This window comes from Apteryx mantelli, chromosome Z, assembly GCF_036417845.1.
Source record: "Apteryx mantelli isolate bAptMan1 chromosome Z, bAptMan1.hap1, whole genome shotgun sequence".
Taxonomy (NCBI): domain Eukaryota; kingdom Metazoa; phylum Chordata; class Aves; order Apterygiformes; family Apterygidae; genus Apteryx; species Apteryx mantelli.
In genome coordinates, this window is record NC_090020.1 from 46,050,826 (window position 1) to 46,071,000 (window position 20,175).

Here is a 20,175-nt window from a genome sequence, read left to right on the forward strand (position 1 = left end):
CGCAGAGCGCCTGCACGCAGGGCTGGGCCGCGCGGTGCGGGGGGCAACCGCCCCCGCGAGCGGGGAGAGAGGCGCCCCGCGGCGGCACAGCTACGGCGGCACGGCCGCGGCGCCCCTCCGTGGGCGGGAGGGCGCGCCCCTTGCCATGATCCCGCCCCCGGCCAGCCGCCATTGGTTGCTCCGCTTTCACCGTGGCCGAGCATTGGCTGCCGCCAGGCGTCGTAGTGTGACGGGATTGGCTCGGCCGGCGTCCGCGGGGCGGTTGCGGGGAGCCGGGCTGGGGCCGCGGGGAGGCGGGCGAGACGGGCTCGGGCGGGGTGAGTGCGGGGCCCGCGCGGGGGGCGCCCGGCCGCCGCGGCGCGGCGCGGCGCGGCGGGGGGCGGGGGGCCGGGCTCTACCCGGGCCCGCGCGCCGCCTCCGGCCGCGGGGGGAAGGGGGCAGCAGCCGGAGCCAGGCAGGGCCTCGTCTCGCCGCGGCCGGCCCGAGCCGCGGCCCCGGCTGCGAGCGGGCGTGGGGCGGCGGCGCGGGCCGCGGGGCTGGGGGCTGCCCTCAGGGGCGGGCTGGCGCGGCGCGGCGGCGGGGCGCGGGCCGGGCCCCTGCGGGCCGGGGGCGCCGCCGCGGGGTGACGGCCTCGGCCCGCCGTAGCGGCCCCTCCGTCCTGCGCAGCCGGGCCGCGGTGGGGTGTGCGGAGGAGGGGAGAGGCCTGGGGTGAGGCTGGAGCGGGCAGCGGAGGCGGGCGGCGGGCGCGCCGGTACGGAGCGGGCACGAGGCGGTGTTAGACTGGAAATTCAGAGGGGTCTTTTATTTGCCGCAGCCACGGGGAGGTGACTCGGTTTCCCGGGGGAAGGGGGGGGGGAAGCTCGCTGCGTGCTGCGCGGGGCGGAGAGTGACTAGTGTATGGGAGGACCGCGCTTCCCTAGTCCTGCGCTCCTGATTATCCTTTGAGAGCTGCCCGGTCAGCGGAACGGATTGCGTTGTTGTTATAGTGCTTCAGGCAAAATGAGGTGGGTGTGACTACACCCACATTTCAAGTAAGCCAGTTGGCCTTGCTTGAACTAGATTCGGAAGCCCTCATGCAGCCCCTTTGCTGGAGGAGAGGTGGTCGAAAAGAGCTGGGAGCAGAATCGCCCCCATGCTCGGGGACGGAATGAATCTGTCTTTGGCCACAGGAATCTGTTTTTTCCTCCAGAGCTGTGTTAAGATATGTCACCAAAAACGTGCAATTTGGACTTAGAAGTGAAAATGTGTTAAACTGCAGTTATACCCCCTCAGAATGGGTTTTACACATTGATGAGACTCTCCCTGAGGGTGTTTAGTTTTTGCACTTTAACGTTGCACTTTCTGTAGGCTCGCTTGAACTGATTGTTTCCAGCTAGGCACAGTCCAGTTGAGCTGACTGCAGTGCAACTGAGATCTTTTAAGATATTGTGCACTGCAGATATGTTCAAGACACTAGACTGGATACTGAAAGTGAATTAACATTTTGTTATGAAGAATATATATCTGTTACATAGCGTGTGAATCTTCACAGTGCAGGAAGATATAAAAAGCCTAGTTGGTATCATAACTGTGATACTGAGTACTTTATAGGACATCTTGGATGCTTAGAGACTTGTGTATTTAGGGCCTTTGTCTATACTCTTAAGTATGTTCAGACACTTGTTTCAGTGTGGTTCTGGATATGCACTCATATGTGTATACATCCTTACATGATTTAAGGGAACAGTTTTTGAAAAAAATATGTTACACTATGTCTGGGAAAAATAAATGATGTCCTACAGCAATAAAGAGCTTTCAGATTCTGTTATTGTTCTCTGCTAATACACAAGTCATGAAGAATATGTACTTTATAGAGGTGACTTTCCTTTAAGAGAAGTGTGCGTATTTACATCTGTATCTGGCATCCTGAAGCATATGTATGTAATAAGTATTTATTTGTAGCTGAGTCAGACCTGCACAGAATTGATTTCCCAGTCTTTCTCATCTACTAAAGAAAGGAAAGTGTCTGGAAAAATTGCTTAGAAAGTCATGAGTTTGAAATTGCATTGAAACATAAGATCAGGAAACTTTTATATTTCCTCAGAATTTTTCTCTGGAAATAATCTTGGAAGCCTTACATATCAAACTTAACTTTCTGTAAGCATAGACTTGCTTCACTTTTTGTGATCTCTGTCTATTTTTTCTTATTTCCATTGCTAATTTAGTGAATTACAAGACAATGAAAGTAGTGTGCAGAAGTTCTTGATAGATCAAATATTCATCAAGATAAGACATGTTTATGAATTATTGCCCTGGTTAGTTGGCTGATCCCCTGAAAATGTTTACTTCTGTAAAAAGGAGTTTAGTGTAGTGAATGAAAAATACTGATATGATGTACTAGATTAGTTCAGCAAGTACTGTGATGGATATTAGCAGCAAAAAGTTAAGCTGGCATTGTTACCATTTTTATGAAGTACTTTCTCTTATATGTAATCCGTAGTACTTGCTGGCTTGTGTTTGGTTTGGTTCTTTGTCTCTTATGCCTTTGCAGGCTTGAATGAAACAAAAATTGTTACTGTGCTCTACAGCAGTAGAGGCCACAGTCCCATTGTACAAAGCACAATACATTTAAAAGAAAGACAATCTCTGGCTTATAGTTTGCAGTGTAAGTAGTGTTTGTTTGGCATCTGAGATAACTGGAACTGCAAATGTAATTGAAGTTGTGAGCACAAGATTTACACTTCAATAAAGGCTTATCATAGTGTTTCTGAATAATATTTTGAACAAACCAAAAGTATCAGAAATAAATTTGTTCTAATTTGTTTATTCACTGATATGTTAATGAGTCCCTCTGCTCTTTAGTGGATAAGGCTGAAAGTCTGATACAGTCCACCACAGTATTATAATGAAGCTTGAGCCAACCTTCTATCTAAATGTTTAGTAGCATACTTGAACAGATACCAAAGATCTTCTTTGCATCTACTTCAGTTTGCAAATGTATTTAAAAGCTTTAGTTAACTTGAAAGTTGTTTCAAGGCATTATAGAAACAACTTTGTCTGAATAAGTGATAAAAATAGGTAAGCCCAAAACGTAGTAGGAAGGGGAAGCTAGCTAGCCCTGGCGGTCTGTGCAGAATGTCAGCAGGCACGCGGTACTTCAAATATCCTGACGCGACACATTAACCTGAGCACAGTCGGAAAGTTCCAGATGAAGTTTGAAACTTTGGCTTCTGTGTTTTTTGATAGCCTTAACTTGAATGAAACGCACTTCATGCTGTTTATCACAGGAATATCCTGAAGTGTTTGGAGTAATGGCTTACCCATTTAATATATGGGCACTTACTTGAGCTGCTGAAGTGTGAAATGCAGTAGCTCTTGCAAGAACCTTTGTTCCCTTAAAGGCCACATCTGGTTGGTTGTTTTTGTGGTATTTGCGAAACACATTGTTACTTGTTTATATTGGACATTGAGGTAATCGCTAACAAGCTTTTAGTAATGAGTTGAATGCACTGCAAAGATGATGGAGCATGTGGCTGAATGAATTGCTAAATGCTTACGTGTTGCGGTGGAGGGAAGCATTTAGTGGCCCTGCTGCCAATGGTGTTAATCATTCTAAGTAGTTTTATAATAGCTTTTCAAATTTGATAAACTTCAAGCATGGTGTTTTGATACTAGACCTTTATACAGTGTTTAAGGTAACTAAATGTGTGGCTATGAAGCAAAAAGAATTCCGGTTTGCACATACATGCGTGTTCTTTTCATATTTGTGTGTAATTATTGAAACACGGCCCCAAAGTTTTCTAGATGCTAAAACCCCTCCTGAGTTTTGTTCTAACATCTGCAATCCATCTGTGCTAGATATTGTGCAGAAGAAGAAAATACAGTGATAATTGTATTGGGTATGGAATGGGACAGCTGGTTGATACTGTAGAAAAGCAGAGTATGGTGAAATGGTACTGATCCGGGTGGTAGACAGTAGTCTTGAATTTTGCTCAGGAGATTAATTGGTAATCAGTTACACCAAAATATTCTTCCCTGCCAGCCAGGTGTCAGAGGTGGAAGTTCTGAAATAATCAAGGGATAAGTTTCCATAACTCAAATGATTTTAAAAAATTAGCAAAACACCAAACAGGCCTGCTTTGTTAGTAGCTTTGTAATCAACACAGCATCTTAAATAAGTGAGTCTGCATCACATATTTGGTAAACGAGGTATTTGTAGCTAGGTAACATAGCTTCAAAAAAAGTTGGGCAACTGGTTTTAGAAGATGTGATACTGTAATTTTTTTGGAAAATTTAGAAAGGTACTTGGTTTAAAAATTGTCTCATGTTGATGTGCAGTAAGAAAACACCACAGAAAATAGAAATAAATTAACTTAGGTTTCTTAGTGTGTTCAGCTAGCTGTAGCACTGCCTTTGCTAGGGTCTATTGTTAAAAAGTTGAAGAAGTGAAAATACTTCATCATCCACTTGAAATGGTAGGTAAACATATACAATACAAATCAAAGCACCTTTTTCTTTGAAACATGTTGAAACAGCTAAACACACTAACCAGTTATTTGAGTCAGAGATCTACAGGAGTAATTTAGACTGCTAGGTAATAGATCTGTACGGCATTTCCAAGATTGGAATAAGAGGTTTTAAATGAAAGATTGTAGTTTGTAAAAGGAGATGACAAAAATTCAAGTATTTGTGCTGCATCTAGTAAAAATTGGTGTGATTTCAAATAGCATTTAGATCATTAATCTCTTAGAAATTTAGAAGAAATAATATTAGAAAATGCATAAGAATAATAAATACAGAAGTTGATCAATAGAAGAATTGCAATTTATTTTCCAAGTTATTTGAAAGCAAGCAAATAGTGGTTGGAATCCCCCTGCCTCCCCTCCCCCCCCCCCCCCCCCCCAGCATAGCTGAGAATGTTGTGAACCCCATTACTATAAGCTTGTGATTCCAGGCCATGGTACTGAAGTAAATAACTGAAATTCTGTTGGGCTAGTTTTGGGAACAATTAAATCATCAAAAATAGGGCTGGGAAGGCCCTCATAAAGTTATCCAGCTTTTCCCTCCTACCAGCCTAGAGTCACAATGACTGTCCCACTAGACATTTGTTTGAATCCCATTTTGCTGGATGCTTCACTGATTGAGATTCTTCAACCTGTCTGGGCAATCTGTTTAAATGTTACAGTGTTCTTGCAGGTAGAAACATCTCCCTAATGTCATTTCCAAATGCCAAGGAAATCTTCCCTGCTGCCATTTAAGATTGATCTTTTCTGAAGTAAGGTACTCGGAACTGTATTCAGTATTCTAGATCCAGTTTTAACAATCTCAGATGGAGTAAAAGGGTTGCCTTTCATATCCTGCAGGTTTCCCTCTAATACAACTCACCATGTTGCATTTTGACACAACAGAGTGGAAGTATTGACTTGCATTCAGTTTATGATCCACTATAATCCTAAACTGCCCTTCTGCAGAGCAACCATAGCCGGTTATTCTCCCTTTGGTAATTTGCTCAGTTGTTTATTCCTACCCATAATAATATCTTGCATGTCTCTTTTGAGAGTTGTCTCATTTTCTTCCCAGGTGTGTTAAAATCACTTTGCTTTCTGTTCCTAAGCTTTAAAATTCTTGGAGGCCTAGCTGACTTTGTCCTTAAATATGATAGGTATGTCCTCCGGTCTGTCGCTTGGATCAGAGACAGGGCTTTTGTTATCGTTGTATTCAGTATAAAGAATAATATTTGTAAAGGGAAAAAAAGTGTTTAAAGCAGTGAGTTTTCACTGTTCTTCAGGAAAAAAAGGAGATCTTAAAAAGCATACTGTTTGTTTGGGGTGGAGGGTTAATTACATGTTTTGGGTTAATGTGTTAAGATGAGAGAGAGAATGAATTACAAAGATAAGTCCTTGGACATGATCTTTTGCTTCATTGTATCTCTTTATCATGTAGGAGTTTCAAGTACCTGAACTTCCACTTTGGAATTATGTTGTCATCTAGTATTTGCTGAATTTATCAAGGGTAAGGAAGTGACTGTTCTAACATCTTGAAGTAGGTTGAGGTCATTTGCACTGGCAGAAATAGAATGAAACCTTGTATACCAAACTAAATAAAGTGACTGAACTTTTCTATAGTACCAGCTTCTATTTGCCATCTTTAGGCTTTAAAAAGATATGTATCATCCTCTAGAAAGTAATTGGAATTGAAAATGAAAATCAGAATATGAAGATAATAGGCAAGGGGAAAAGAGCAAACAAAGATTTGGGGATTTTTTTTGTTTTTGTTTCTTTGGTGGAGTAGTAGTCTGAGTGGGAGGGAGAAAGGAGGTAGACAGTCTACAAGCGTACCTTTTACTGAAAATAAGGATGAAATTTCTGAATGTCTTTTGAAAAGCAGTTGATTAAAAATTACTACTTCCATGCCCTTAATTTAGTACAAATATTTAGACTGAAAAAATCTGTTGTTGGGAAAGGAGAAAGATAGTAAGTTTCAGTTGATGATTGTCAACCCTTAGTAGTGTTCTGTATTAACAGAACACATTGCTATAAGGGCCACTGGCAAAATTATGTTAAGCTTTTTATTTTTAAAGCTGTAAGGCTTGTTTTCTGAGAGAGAGTGAGGGAGGATGGGTTTTGTTCTTAACTGGTTAATACATGTGACATATACACAATACATTAAAGGCTTTTAGTACTTCAGTTATTTAATCTTCCCTCTGTCTTGAACTGAGATTTATTGTAGAATTTCTGCCATAGGTATTCCTCAGAATAAAAGCTGGAAGAGCAATTATTATGGTAAGCCAGAGCTGGCAGTTCATAGGACAGATTTTCACGTCCTGTCAAAGTCAAGGTAGAGGAAAGTGATGCATTTAAACAATTTTCAGTTTTGTGAAAGAAAGTAAAGAGAGCTGGGAAGAAAAGGCTAAAATCAGATTAAGTCAGTGCAGAAATAATGCAGAAGCTTAATATGAGGTTGGAGCAGCTAAGTAATAGGAGGATGGTGAAAAATCAGCACCAGAATAATTACAGGTCAGTGCTCAATGAAGAACAAGTCTGTGGGTCAGGGATGCAGGGGCTTTGTCAGCAGAGTTTGCTTAGCGACTCCTGCCTCTGGCTGCTCGCTTCTGGCTCTGTTCCACTGCCTTGGTTGTGCTAATGCAGCTATCCATTGAGCTGATCTAGCTTTAGAAAACAAAAATAGGGGTAGCCCCTCAGAGAAGGCAGTTTGGTAAAGTGGAGTAAGTTCATTCAGTCCAGTTTACAGCTTGACTGCCGACTGTTGTAACCACAGCTGAAGCGGCATCAGAGCAAGCACACCTAACGCTCGCTCTTTGGCTGAATTGGACAGGTGGCAGATAGCAATGTAGGTGTTTTCTGTGAACCCATGTTGGTGAGAGGAGACTGAATGAAGAACAAGGAACCGTGTGGGGTCTTGAACTGTAGAGGGACGTTCAAGGATAGAAAGGGACTGTGTCAGGATGGTGGTTTGTGCAACTCATCTGATCAGATACCTTTACATGAGAGATGCTGCCTGAGCTCAACTCGTAAGAAGTTCTGGGGTTGAAGGAAATCTGTTTCTCCTTTTCTTAAGGACGTTACTAAATATTAATTGCTCTGTGTGGTTTTTTTCTTACGTATTTCATTCAAGGCAAGTGTTTAAGTTCTTTCCTGCATATGCTTCAACTGACAATCATTTGTGTAGTGCCAGCACCTGTTCCCTTTGAAGTCTTTGCTAAAATCTCTCATGATTTGGACAGTTGTGACTATATATGCTGATTATAGTAAGTCGTTAATTGAGATTGAGATATGCAAACAGTGCCCAAAATATTAGTGGTCTTACTTCTTTCTAACCTGCACATTGACTAATGCACTAATAAATGTGAAAATTTAGCTTTTTATGTTTGTGCCTTAATAGACTGAAATATTTCAGTTCTTTCTTCTCCTATTTCTTAGAAGTTAAGTTTTATGTTTATGGCACAAAATGCACACACAACTACAAAACTGTGGGAGAAACACCTACATAAATCCAAAATGGAAACTGTGTTTAGTATTGAAGTGAAAGGAAGCTAGTATCAGTTTAAACATCCCATGGGTGTTTGTACCCTCTTTTCTAGTATTTGGGAAGAGATTCAGATCTGTATCAGAAATTTTCTAGAGATCTTGATTTTGGGGGTGAGGGAGTTCTGTCTTAAAATATACATGTGTGGAGGTGGAGAACCTTTTTGTTTGTTAATAGTATTTTTGTTTATATTTGTTTATTACCTTTTCAGGCAGATCAAGGATGTCTGCTAAGTTAACATAGAGTCTGGCACTTCAGTGTGTTTACAGCCTTGAGCTGTGTAAGACAAATTGTATTCATGAGTAAGAAAAAACAGAAACAACAAACCTGCTTCAAATTTATCTTCAGACCTCTTCTGATGGAATAGGAAACTTTTTTTTTTTTTTCTGAAGCAGCATGTTAGAATTTCTATCCTCTAAAGTGTTGACTGTTAACTATTTTCATTTTAAGTTGCAACTAGTGAGTAAATAAATAAATATGGCTTCAAACACCATAACCAGGCATTAAAATGCTGTTAAATTTCTGGGAGATGGGATCTGTTTGGAGGTCTCATCTTGGTTTCATCTCTTCCTCTCTCCTCCCAAAGAGCAATCTCTCACTACTCATCTGGGGTTTGATATTCTTTGGAGACTGGGACTTTGGCCCATGATCAAAATTGCAGTGGGAGGGTGTGCTGGAACCAAATCCCTCACCTCCCCCTCAACCCCAGAAATACACAACCGCCTTCTTTTCCCCTGTTTCCAGCTGTCTGACTGTGTGCTGCAACTATGGTTTCCAGCCTGACTGGAGAGAGAGGGACAAGCACGGTCTGATTTTAACTTCTTCACCTTCCCACTACTGGAGCTGGAAGGTAGATAGTGCAGATAGTGTGCCCTTACTCTAGGGGACAAGTCTGGAAGGCGCATGGGAAGGGGGATGCATGCAAGGGCAGATGACCACCTGGTATCATTGCTTTTATTGTCACTAGCATTGACTCTGGTTATTTCAAAATTGATAGGATCAGGCCCATAGCGTGTGATAAGTATAAACGTGCTGACACCAAATGCGTACGTATAATTTTAAATTATGAGTTTAGTTTGGAGTGACTTAACCAAGTGTGAAGAGCCCAACAATGTTTTTCAAGTTCATAAAGTATAAATTTGATGATTAGTATTTTTATTAGGTCTCTAGATAATGTTAAATACAGAATTATCCTTGTAGTTCAAGTGGGCAAGGTGATAACAAGCATCCTGTTTCTTCGCAAAGACATTCAAATATCTTAAATTGTCTATACTGTGCTTCTGAAGCTAGGCCTTCAATGGAAAATACATGATTTGTGTTTGCCAAAAGGGTCCACAGAGCTACTGAGATTCCAGGTTCCGAGGTTAGTTGCTCTGTTCTAAGGTGCAACCAGCTGCTGTTTCAGTCATAATGAAGTAGTCAGTTCCTGTAGCCTGGCAGGTGAACCAAAAAAAGGGGATTATTTTCACTTAAAGTGAATTCAATGGAAGGCCAGCCTGCCAGCTTATTAAACTTGGACTACAAGCTACTTTCAGCCTGGAGCAAAGATAAGGAGCTGTAGTAAAAACACTGACCTTAAGCATCCATATGCTTAAAGGAGAGTACAGAATAACCTGGAAGGTTAACAAAAAGGCAGTAAATAAAGCCTGAAAAATAAGTCCGTGAAGCATATGCCATTTGTTAATGTACATCTCAGCTGATACTGCTTATGGAAAGAACCAATATTTGGTTCTCAGATAACCCAGTGAGTGATCTAAAGTCACTGCTCAGTCAGAGACTTTGAAGAAGGAACTTTCAAATCAATAAATCAGATTCCTTAGAAAAATATTTAATTTACTTACAGTATGGTTCTCCAAGGTTTAGGTAAATCCCAGTCAATGAAGGTAACTTCCAACTGAAGAGTCATTGTTCTTGGTGCAAATCTGCCAGGGCATGTATTTTGAAGTTTGTGAACATAATAAAACATATCAAGAATTTTGGTGTTTATCTGCCCATAGTGGGAGGAGGAGGGAAGTGATGGCAAAGGTATGTTGTCTTAAATTATTGAAATACTTCTCTTATTTCACACCTTTCTCCTGTCAAACAAAATAGGGAATCTCTCCACCCTCCTGAACACTGGTGCTTACAGAACTGGAAGTTCTCCATGCTAATTCAAATTTCTTTTTAATTCATCTGCTCTTGGAGGCCTCCAAAAATACCTCCAGGAAAGAAATAGATTTGGAATATTGGTTACAGATGCAGAGTATTGGTTAGTATAGTTTAAAAGATGATATGAAGATTCTTTTACCTGCTTTTACCTGGACATTTTGGGGTATGCTTTAATGATGACTCAGAACTAGCTGGGTAAAGGAGAGGGTATCAAGAGCCTGAATTGTTTTTGTTTCACCAATTTGAACAAAATACTTTCTAGTACAAATACATAGTTATACTTCTCAGAACATAAGTAAACCTTTTCAGACTGTAAGGTGGAAAACAGTAACGGTGTCAGTATTACATGTGTTCCTTTTTAAAATCTTGAGCATGAGTGCCTGTTCTTACGTTGTGGCAGAAAATGGCTTCTGTAATTAATAGGTGTGAAAGAAGAAAGAGCACTGTGTAGGAAAGGGGAGATTGTTTTTACTACTTCCTCAAGTGTTGGTGAGATTGAGACCAGAATATGCATATGTGTTTTAAGGGATGTTGGAAAAATTTGAGAAAATGTGGCAAAGACACAAATTATTAAAGGATTGAAGAAAATACTTTCATAGAGACATATTTGAAGGTCACTTTGCCTATCTTAAAAAAAAAAAATTAAATACCTTTTGTAGCGGAAAATAGTGGCCATTAAAATGCTCTTGATTTTGTTATTGCATTTTCTACTAGATTGAATAGCTGGAATCTGGGAACAGGCAAATTTGAATGTAAAACTAGGCCTGGATTTAGGGTGTGTTTTGTTTTTGTTTTGTTTTCTTGTTGTTTTAATAGAGTGAGATTAACTGTCAGAAAAAACTATTGAGGAAATGCCAGTTATTCCATCTTTACATGTCCTCAAGTTAAAGCTAGCTAATACTAGGTTTTAGTTTTGTAATTTTAGTAAGACAAAAACACAAGTTAGGTGGGGGGTTTTTTGTTTGTTTTTTTAACCTCAATTACTATGCTTAATTTAGAGGTAACATAGTTGAATTGTGATGTAAAGAGTGGATGATATTTAGGTTAGATACTTCAGTAGTTTCTTTAATTATGAAGTGCTGCGAATCAATGAAAAATTGTGTAATTACCCTTTTTGATGCCATATAAATTTGGCTTTCTGCTCTTGGAGGCGATGTGGTGTATCATGATGGTCGCTTCTGGGAGTTGTCACAGCAACAAATGCTCAGGGAATTTGACATGAAGTAAGAAGACTGGGAATAGGAAAAAGCCAGTGAAAAGTGACAAAGATTTCTTCTCTGCCTGCCTTTAATATGATAAAACTATCAGTGTAGCAGGGCTTTACTTTTTTTCTTTAAATAGAAAAAACAGCTATAGTTCCTTTGTGATATAGTTTCCTCCCTGGCTCACTTAGTCAAAAAACTCTCCTCTTTATTTATTTTTCTTATGGAATGCTTTTGGAGAGTCTTGCAATATCTTCCCAATTATTAATGGAGCCAAAATTTTCCCCTAAAAATGAACCAACCATAGAATGTCTCTTTCAGTATTGCATGGTCACCAATCTGCAAACATGTTTTGTGTTCTGAACATGCAGCTGACATCAAGCAGTCCACAATTCTGAGCTGAAAATATGCTTTAATATCTTTAACAGTTCTACATTTTTGTGCAGTTTTTTATAAATAAAAGATACAGGTTTTCGTACTGTTGCTCAATGATGTCAGTAACTGGAAGGTAAATATTAAAGGCCAGCGGCAAGGAAATTACACCTCTGAAGTAGAAATCTGTAGCAATTCAAACATAGATTTGTTTAAACATATATTTTATTTTTATCAGCCCATTAGAAGAGTTAAGCTAAGTACATTGAACCAATTCTTGTAAGAATTTATATTCTTACCGCACATCTGTGCGACATACTATATAGCCTAAACAAAAAAATTGATTTAGATTCTTTTGGTCAGTGCTGTTACATGCCTTGAAAAGCTGGAAGCTACAGCAAACAAAGATTAATGGAAATAAACTGTTGCATTGGTAGAGGCAATGGGTGAGGTGTAGTAAGAGAAATTAGGTGAAGCCACATAGTTTAGTGATTATAGAGTTCAGGCTCAAATTTAGCACGTCTGGATTCTTAGTTGCTCTTTCCATTTAATCCTCAGTGGAAGGGCTCTTCAGTGAGAAGATATGGGATGACTTGTTTAGCCTTTAAACACTTACGGGAAAGAAAATGCTGACCATTGTGGGCTTCAATAAGTGAGTGTTAATCTAATTCATAGGATATCACATGTGCCCTGAGCCAAGGTTATGTATGTGGGCAGTTGATTTGGATCAGATAAGGTGCTACACAAGCTTGTTCTGCTCTTCCTCTGATTAAAGCCTTAGAGTTCAAATAGAGAAAAGCCCGAGTTGGGAAATGAAGAGACTGGATAAGGGAGGGGCTGGTGTTGCAGGGCAGTCCCACCTGGGCACCTTCAACTGAGGCATGAATTTGAATGGGAAACACTTCGCACTGCTTCTTCCCTTTCCCTTATACAGGGTTGCAGCTCTTACTCTCTCCTTCTCTCTCTACCCCCTATCCCCCATTAGTTATATAATGGCCCTAGGAGGTAAATGTATGTGTGAATGATAACAAGAAACTAAACTGGACATAATAGGGTGAAAATAAGATGCAGGTAAATCAGACAGAATGCTTAACAGAAAATGTTTCCTGTGAGGTTTCTAGGGTTATGGGATATTTTTTTCAGTGGAAGTTATGAAACTTAGTTGTCTTCTGTTTAAACTGAAAAAAATTGCTAAATGTATAAGGGAAGACTTTCAGTATTTCGGTTCTTATGAAAAAGACAAGATTTTATTAAAGGTGTTCAGAACTGTTTAGATAAACTGGGATTTTATTTTTTTAAAATCAAAATTAGCGAGTGCCCAATCTTTAATATTACATCTGGCCAGAAGTGTTACAAAGAGATCTTTGCCAATCTCTTGTACATTAGTTAGGTATCTATATGGAACCCTTGAGTATTTTCAAAATCTAGCCTGTAATATGAATACTAATTATTTGCAGACTTGAACCTGTGAGGTATAAAAGGTTGTTGTGCCTCCCCCCTCACAAGTCTTCTATGCTACTATCCACAATTATATTTTGTAATTGCAGAGAGAACAGTGTGTATAACAGGCCGTCTGTGTAGTTAGTATGCATTCATTTTCTTAATTAAAGTTTGGTAGGTCCATAAGTTGCTAAGGGATTCTGTGGCCAGGATATTGTTATATCATAGAGAAAACTAGTAGTTAGCCCTTCTGATGTCTCTTTTCCCAGATTCCTCTCTTCCAATGTTATTTTCACCATTGCTTCTATGGACTGGACTCTGTGTGACTCAAACAAATGATGCTATCCCAGTAGCTCACAGCAGTTCTGAGAACCACCGATATGACAAACCTGTTGCAGTCAGATTGCCCCATTCAAAAGTTAGGTGGAGGTTGTAATGGTATCTTACATTGATGCAGGTGGTGGTTAGTCATTTGAGTAGTATCATAGATGTAAAGTGTACATTTCTTGATCCCAGAAAGCTGCTTCTCTTCTTTCCAGTTTCCGGAATGTGAAGGAATTGAGAGGACAGAGGAGAATCAAAAATAATGAAGAAAAGAGTAAGTGCAGGTGTCAGGATTTAGATGGATGCTGTTTGAGGACTGGAGTCCTGTCAGAGGACTTACCAACTACCTGCCCAGGAGACTGTAGTGGTCCAAAATCTGGGTCTGTAAATTAAAGGGATTTGAGATTTATATGTAGGATTGTGATTGAGTTAATGAATCATTTATGAATGCCTATGCTATAGCACCGGACTGTGAACATATGTATATGTACATCTGCAGTTAACCTTTAATGTTAATGTGCTACTTCTAGAAAAACAGTTTTTTGGGGGCTGAGGGGACAAGTTGGTTATGCAGGTCAAATGGATTTGAGTCTAAATTCCCCGGCTTTAAACGTTACAGCCTATAGGCGGCTGGCTCTAGGGAGTGGAATCCATAGTGCAATATTCATAGAGCTAAAGAGGAAGTATGGTGCTGTGCATCAGCGATTACGGCATTGCCTCAGAAAGGCCAGACCTAGGTCCGTCTCTGCTTAACCTATGGCTTAAGCTTTGTGCCTTTTAGGAGCCACTCCCTCTCCTTTCTTCTTTTTTTTTTTCTTTTTTTAAATCTGGGTCTGGATAAACTCAAGTGACTGTGGTATCCTTCTAGGAGGAGGGAGGTGTGGGTCTAAATTAGCCTGTAAAGTGGATAAATAACCGGTTTCCCATACCTTCCTTACTTAATCACTGGTGTGTTGCATCAGAAGGGAAGCACGTCCTTTTGTGTTGGCCTTGCTTTTAATAAAGGTGTCTCTAAAGACTGGTCTCTTTTTACAGAGCTGTATCCTCTCAGTAGGTATTGAGCATATTTTGAACAGGGCTCCTGAACTGATTGTCAGGTAGAGCAATGCCCACTCCTCAGGCTGCGTTAGCCAGGGAGGAAGAACTCGGAGAGGATACTGTACGCTGCGGGAACTTGATTGCCTGAAGGGTTGCATGGAGGTTGGCCTCTGGATCTAGGAGCCAAAACTTTGTCACTTAGGGCATGTAGGCAAATAGATTTGTGGCTTCTTCCCTTATTGAGATTTGTATCTAGATAGAAATTCAAGTCTCCGTTAATCCAAATGTGCTATTTAAACTTTTAGTAAAAGATGATTTTTTTTTTTTAATCTAATAAATCCCTCTCAGAGCAGAGAAATTCAGAGCTTTCTTAGTGCTCATAGCTGCATAAGATATCTTTTTAAAACAATTAAATACAAGATGAGGTAGTCTATATGTGAAAGAACTATTTGGAACAAAAAGCTGTAGTGAATTGCACCCACCTTAAAGTCTTTGCATACAGTGAACCTCAATTTGAAAAGTAAAACATTCAGATTTAGTGAGTTTGACTCTCTTGAGTGGACATCTATTATACAGTATTTGTTTGTGAACAATACTCATGTTTGGAGAACAAACTGAAATTAAGGATTAAGCAGTTGTATTTTTACCTGTTTTTGTTTCAACCAGTTGTATCAGCATCTTTGAGGGCAAATTGCTCTATTGCTGTGCTGATTGACTAATCTGAACCGTTGGATTCCACTCTGCGAGTTGTTTGGATGTGATTGCTTTGTTGTCAGCTTTATTTGTCAGCTGCCGCTGGCAGTCTGCTAACCAGCCGTGTGATAATCAGTGAAAAATAAAGAATTTTCAGAGTTTACTTGAAAAAACATGACTTATTGGTTGATTTAGTAAGAATATTAACTGGGTGACTAAGAAAATTGGTTGTCAAAATTTCTCCCCTTTATCCCCCCACTTTTTTTTTTTTTTTTTTTTGCATTAATTGCAGAGACTGTTTCTTGGCAAAGATGATGGGGAATCTTCACATTTTTAAGGAGCAGCACTTGAAAAAGATTGCAAGAATAATATAGTTAAAAGTGAATTGCCCATTTTAGCTTCTGTCGTTTGATGTGGACTGGGCAGGTATGGACAAATATGTGACAAGATATTAAATGAAGGTTATACGTAAATGATGTCAAACTTCATGAGAGAAGAAAGTCCCTGATACCTAATTTTTATTTATTTTTTTTTTCTGAAAGGTTCTATTGAGCTGTGCCCCAAGTCTCTGAAAATAGACAGTATAACCAAGCCACAGCTAGTTAAGGATGTGTTTGGACTCCTGAAGGGTTCATGGAACTGGGCTCTGCTTGCAGAGATTCCCTGTGTGGGAAGAGCAGTGGAAATGAGAGATGACTGGAATTACACATTTTAGGGGAGATTTAGAGTAATACATATAAGGTGATGAGATGTAAGACAACATATGTGTAACAAGCAGTTTATTATAATTTGGCTAATGGTCACAGAAGTGAATCTGGCAATGTTAGCTAAAAGACTACTCGTGTTCTACTGTACTTAAACATTACAGTTTTAAGTAATTGAATTGTAAATGTTTGAAAGATTTTTTGCTTTTAAACACAGCAAGTGTCTTCATTGCTGCTGTCAATTCACCTGGGAATGAAATAGTAATGTTTTAGACTCTTTTGCAATTATTTTATTTTACGCATAGTTTTGTTTGGTTTACTCCAAACTTAATTTTTTTCTATATCAGGCCAAAAAACAAGTGATTTTTTTTTAATACTTTTCCTGGAAGCCTGTATTCTTTTTGTGGCCCTACGTTTTCCACTATTTCTCGTTCCACTGTTCATGCTTCTTTATACCATGTTCTGGTGTTGGGAAGAGAGGCAATAATTTATCTGTTTCTTCTCACCCCCTTCTGAGCACCCTTTGCTCACTTTAGGGTTTGAGACTTGCTTACATTAACAATTCTTCCTTAGGGAAGATCAAGCAGAAGGTATTGAGACTTTCCCTGTAGAACTTCCACTAAAATGCAGATTTCTACCAAACATCTTCAAAATTGCTGTGCCAGGTTCTGTAAGCTTTCTTGTAGGAGGCTGTTTTGTGCCTGAAGCTGTTAAACTATAGCTTCTACTAGAAGCTATAGTCTTATAATAGGTGGTTTTTTTATTTGCTTCTTTAGTTAAAGCTTTAAGAGATCATGCAATTTTTGTTGAGCACAGCCCTGAGGAAAAAAAACCTTCATTTAATTTTTCCTTCCTTTTTTTTTTTTTAATGGTTTGTGTTAGACAGGAAGCAACAAAGTTAGTTTCCCGTATGTCAGTCCTAGCAAAATGACAACTTCAGCAGTGATGCTTGTTTTCAAAAAAGAACTTAAAAACTTTTAGAGTTGGTACATATTCAGTTGTGCCTTTCTTGACAGTCCGTGTACTATAAGCACTAGCTTTGCTAGTGGATATGCTATTCAAAGTTGCATAAAGAAACTGTTGATCAGTGGCATCTTTGTATATAAATATTCACTCTTAAAAAGTAGTGGAAAGATCAGTTTAACAGCCAGGAAAAATAAAGCTTTCCTTTCATTTTTCTGAAATTCAGAAAGCTGTGGGTTGATAGTTGCAGACTTTACTTCCCTTGGCTTTAGGTTGTCCTTTTCAGTGTAGTGTCTTTCAAGAGCAATAAAGCTACTATGTTAATTCCATATCTAGTAAAGCTTAAAAGTGGCTTAGAGGAACACAGAAAAGTCACTGAACATTTGAAATATTGAACTTCTAATTGCTTTTGCACAAGCAACAGCCTTTGGACATGAACTCTTGTATTAGCTTATTTATAGCAGATATTAATGCTGGATTTGAATCTTTCTTCAATATGGTATTGGCAGCTTTCCCCCACTGTGTTTCAAATTTTCCTGTAGTTTTTACCTGGTGTTTTCTTAATAAAAGCATTAAGATCCATTAACATGGAATGTTATTACAGTAATAGGAGCAATACATGGGTTATTACCTTGTATGGCCATGCCTGAGGATATTCCCAAAGGCAGACTAAAACATTGGTCCTTGGGACTTGGGATTCTTTGTTTGGGAACATATGTTTGATTAATTGGACTTTTTTCCTGTCACAGAGATAAGCTAGCTAGGGCCAGCTGACTTGGGTCGCGTTACCTTGAAGCTTTCCCATTATAATGTTTCAGAAGCTTATTGCAAGCTGCCATATGTAGCATGTCAGACCCACATGCAGAAGGGTGTTGCATTCAAAAAAGAATGGTTGTGTGGTGTCCATATTTAATCTTAAAAATATTTTATTTTATAAAACCTTCTTGTTACTTACTACAAACATGTTAGGATGAAGACAAGATCAGTGGTTGTCAATATTAATTAGTATAGAGGAAAGTTTCAGTTATTATGTACTTTCATACCATATAAGCCCAGAGCACTTCAGATTCTTAGTAACTGTATGTCAGTGAATCTCAAAACCTTTCTGAAGAGAGTTGGGAAATTCCTTGCTTTAAAAAGTTGTGTCAAATTTTTGGGGGGAGGGGAATTGTAAAGGGATATTGTTGTCTAATACAAGTTTTTTGTTTGTTTGTTTTGTTTTGTTTTTATCATCTCATGTAGCAATGGGTCAAGAAGCTGGCAAACCTGCCTGGCCCAAACCAGCAGGAGGCTATCAGACTATTACGGGTAGAAGATATGGAAGAAGACATGCTTATGTCAGTTTTAGACCATCTTTGACCAGCCAAGACAGGAATGGACACCATCTCAGTGGAGAATGTGAAGGATTAGAACTGGACGATGTTCAGAAAGAGAAGTCTCTGTGTACGTGCATATCTTTGTATTATGTGCCATATAATTGCAAACTGAGATGCTTGGGAGTGGGAGGTGCGTAGAAAATGGTGTAGAAGGGAAGAGAGACTAGCCACATAAGTTAGTATGTGCAAACTGCATTTCAGATGGTTTCATAAAAAGAAACTCAACATGAAGGCAAATTAAAGTAGTAAATATCTTAGGCTGTTTAATTTTGCTTGAAGAAGTAGATTCCTGAAATAGTTAATATGTCCTAACCAACTAGACAATTGTAACACTGTAGATTTCTTTTTATTTTGTCTTCAAATCAGATGATTATGAAAGAATCACATTTGGAAGAAAATACCTATTCTAACATGCTAATAGAACTAAGCTACTAAGTATTTTACATATCATGGACCAGGTTTTTCTCTGAGGTGCCTTTGTCGACCTTAGTATAGCTAGAGCAGGAATTACTTTAATCCTGTAAAACCTCTTAAAGATTCCCTCTTTTTGGTTTATACCTGTTGGACCATTTCCCTGTTTTTTTTGTGAATGTTGAACATTAAAATTTGATTTCAACTGTCTTTTGAGACTTTAGCTTTCAAAGAATGATTTCATAAAGAGCCACAAAATGGCCTGTTGGATTATAAACAATCCAATCTCTTTGTATGAGGTTGTTTTATATTAAGAAGTAAATGGTTGTTGATACAGCCTTAGATGTTCCAAAGTAGCATTTTTTCCTCCTTCCCTTATAAACTATTTTAAAACAACTTTTTCCTTTTCTCCTTCTTTTTTGATGATAATGTAGTGTAAATTTAACTTTCTCGTATACCATTGTTCTTGGAGGCTATTATGTGATGTAGATGCTTTTTTGGTGGTTTTATTTCAATTGGTGACTTGACCATTTTTGTGGTTATCTATGCTTCATATATTTACTACGTTTGCATCTTAAAGGTATGTTTCCTGTAAATTGGTGCTTACTCTTGTACAGATTTTCCTATGGTCTCCCTCTGATGCTACCACCTTTTCTATGTCAGTGAATCAGAACTGAACATACTGTATTTAAGGGAGTCATAAGAAATGTACAGGTTACAGACTGTTAGCTCCTTGTTCTGTAATATGAGTTGTTGGTTTTTTTCTGTATGGAAAATCTAAAAGAGTGTTGATTTCTTTTTGATATTAGGTCTAATAACAGAATGCCTTTCTCTTTATATTTGGTCTTTTTTTTTTTTTTTTTTTTTTGGCATCACAGCTTTCCAGATTTTGAGAAATGTTTTGGATTGATTATTCCTCCTCCCTCAACTAGATTTTCTCCCCCCCCCCAAGTTGATTCTTATTTTCTGCTGGTGGGTAGTGACCAAAATATTCTGCATATTTCCCTCCTAATTGACCTGACATCTTTTGTACGTGTAAGCAACCACAGAACATAGGTAGAAGAAACTTCATCTCAACGTTTTATCAGATAAAGTGTTTGTAATGTTACAGTGTTGTTTCCTACAAGCCAGACTCCTAGTGTGGAAAGGCACAGCTCATGTTTTTTATTTATGAAATTCAGTGCCATCAGTTTACCAGCCTAGACATGGATTAGCCATTTAGATGAGAGTAAAAGCTGAATTTGAAGCAAATGTTTGGTTTGCAGTAGTTACAAGTATCTGTATAGCAGTTGTCAGAGTCCTGATGTATGTGTCCTCCATGCAACCAGTGTTTTCCAGGTGTGTTTGAAGAATCTGTTTGGGATGTTCACTTAGCAAACTGTTGTTTGTTTTATTGTGGTGGTATTGTTGTTTTTAAACGCAGAACGCTCATTTTATACGGTTCCCTACCTCTGGCTGTTCTTTAAAATACGTGTTATG

At 39.2% G+C, this 20,175-nt stretch overlaps 1 protein-coding gene across 5 annotated transcripts in view; it reads left to right on the forward strand.

The window, feature by feature from the left end:
- The first annotated feature begins 297 nt into the window (after positions 1 to 297).
- The window catches only part of PJA2 (praja ring finger ubiquitin ligase 2), a 44,385-nt gene continuing 24,507 nt past the window's right edge, over positions 298 to 20,175 (forward strand). For 2 of the 5 annotated variants that reach the window (XM_067315463.1, XM_067315467.1), the window contains exons 1-2: positions 15,541 to 15,622; positions 18,152 to 18,352. In XM_067315463.1, the coding sequence (XP_067171564.1) occupies positions 18,154 to 18,352 (199 nt within the window). In that variant the 5' untranslated portion in view covers positions 15,541 to 15,622; positions 18,152 to 18,153. Of the gene's footprint in view, positions 318 to 904; positions 1,005 to 8,809; positions 8,876 to 13,726; positions 13,786 to 15,540; positions 15,623 to 18,151; positions 18,353 to 20,175 lie in introns of those variants that run through there. The other 3 variants (XM_067315464.1, XM_067315466.1, XM_067315465.1) reach the window with 3 other exon arrangements.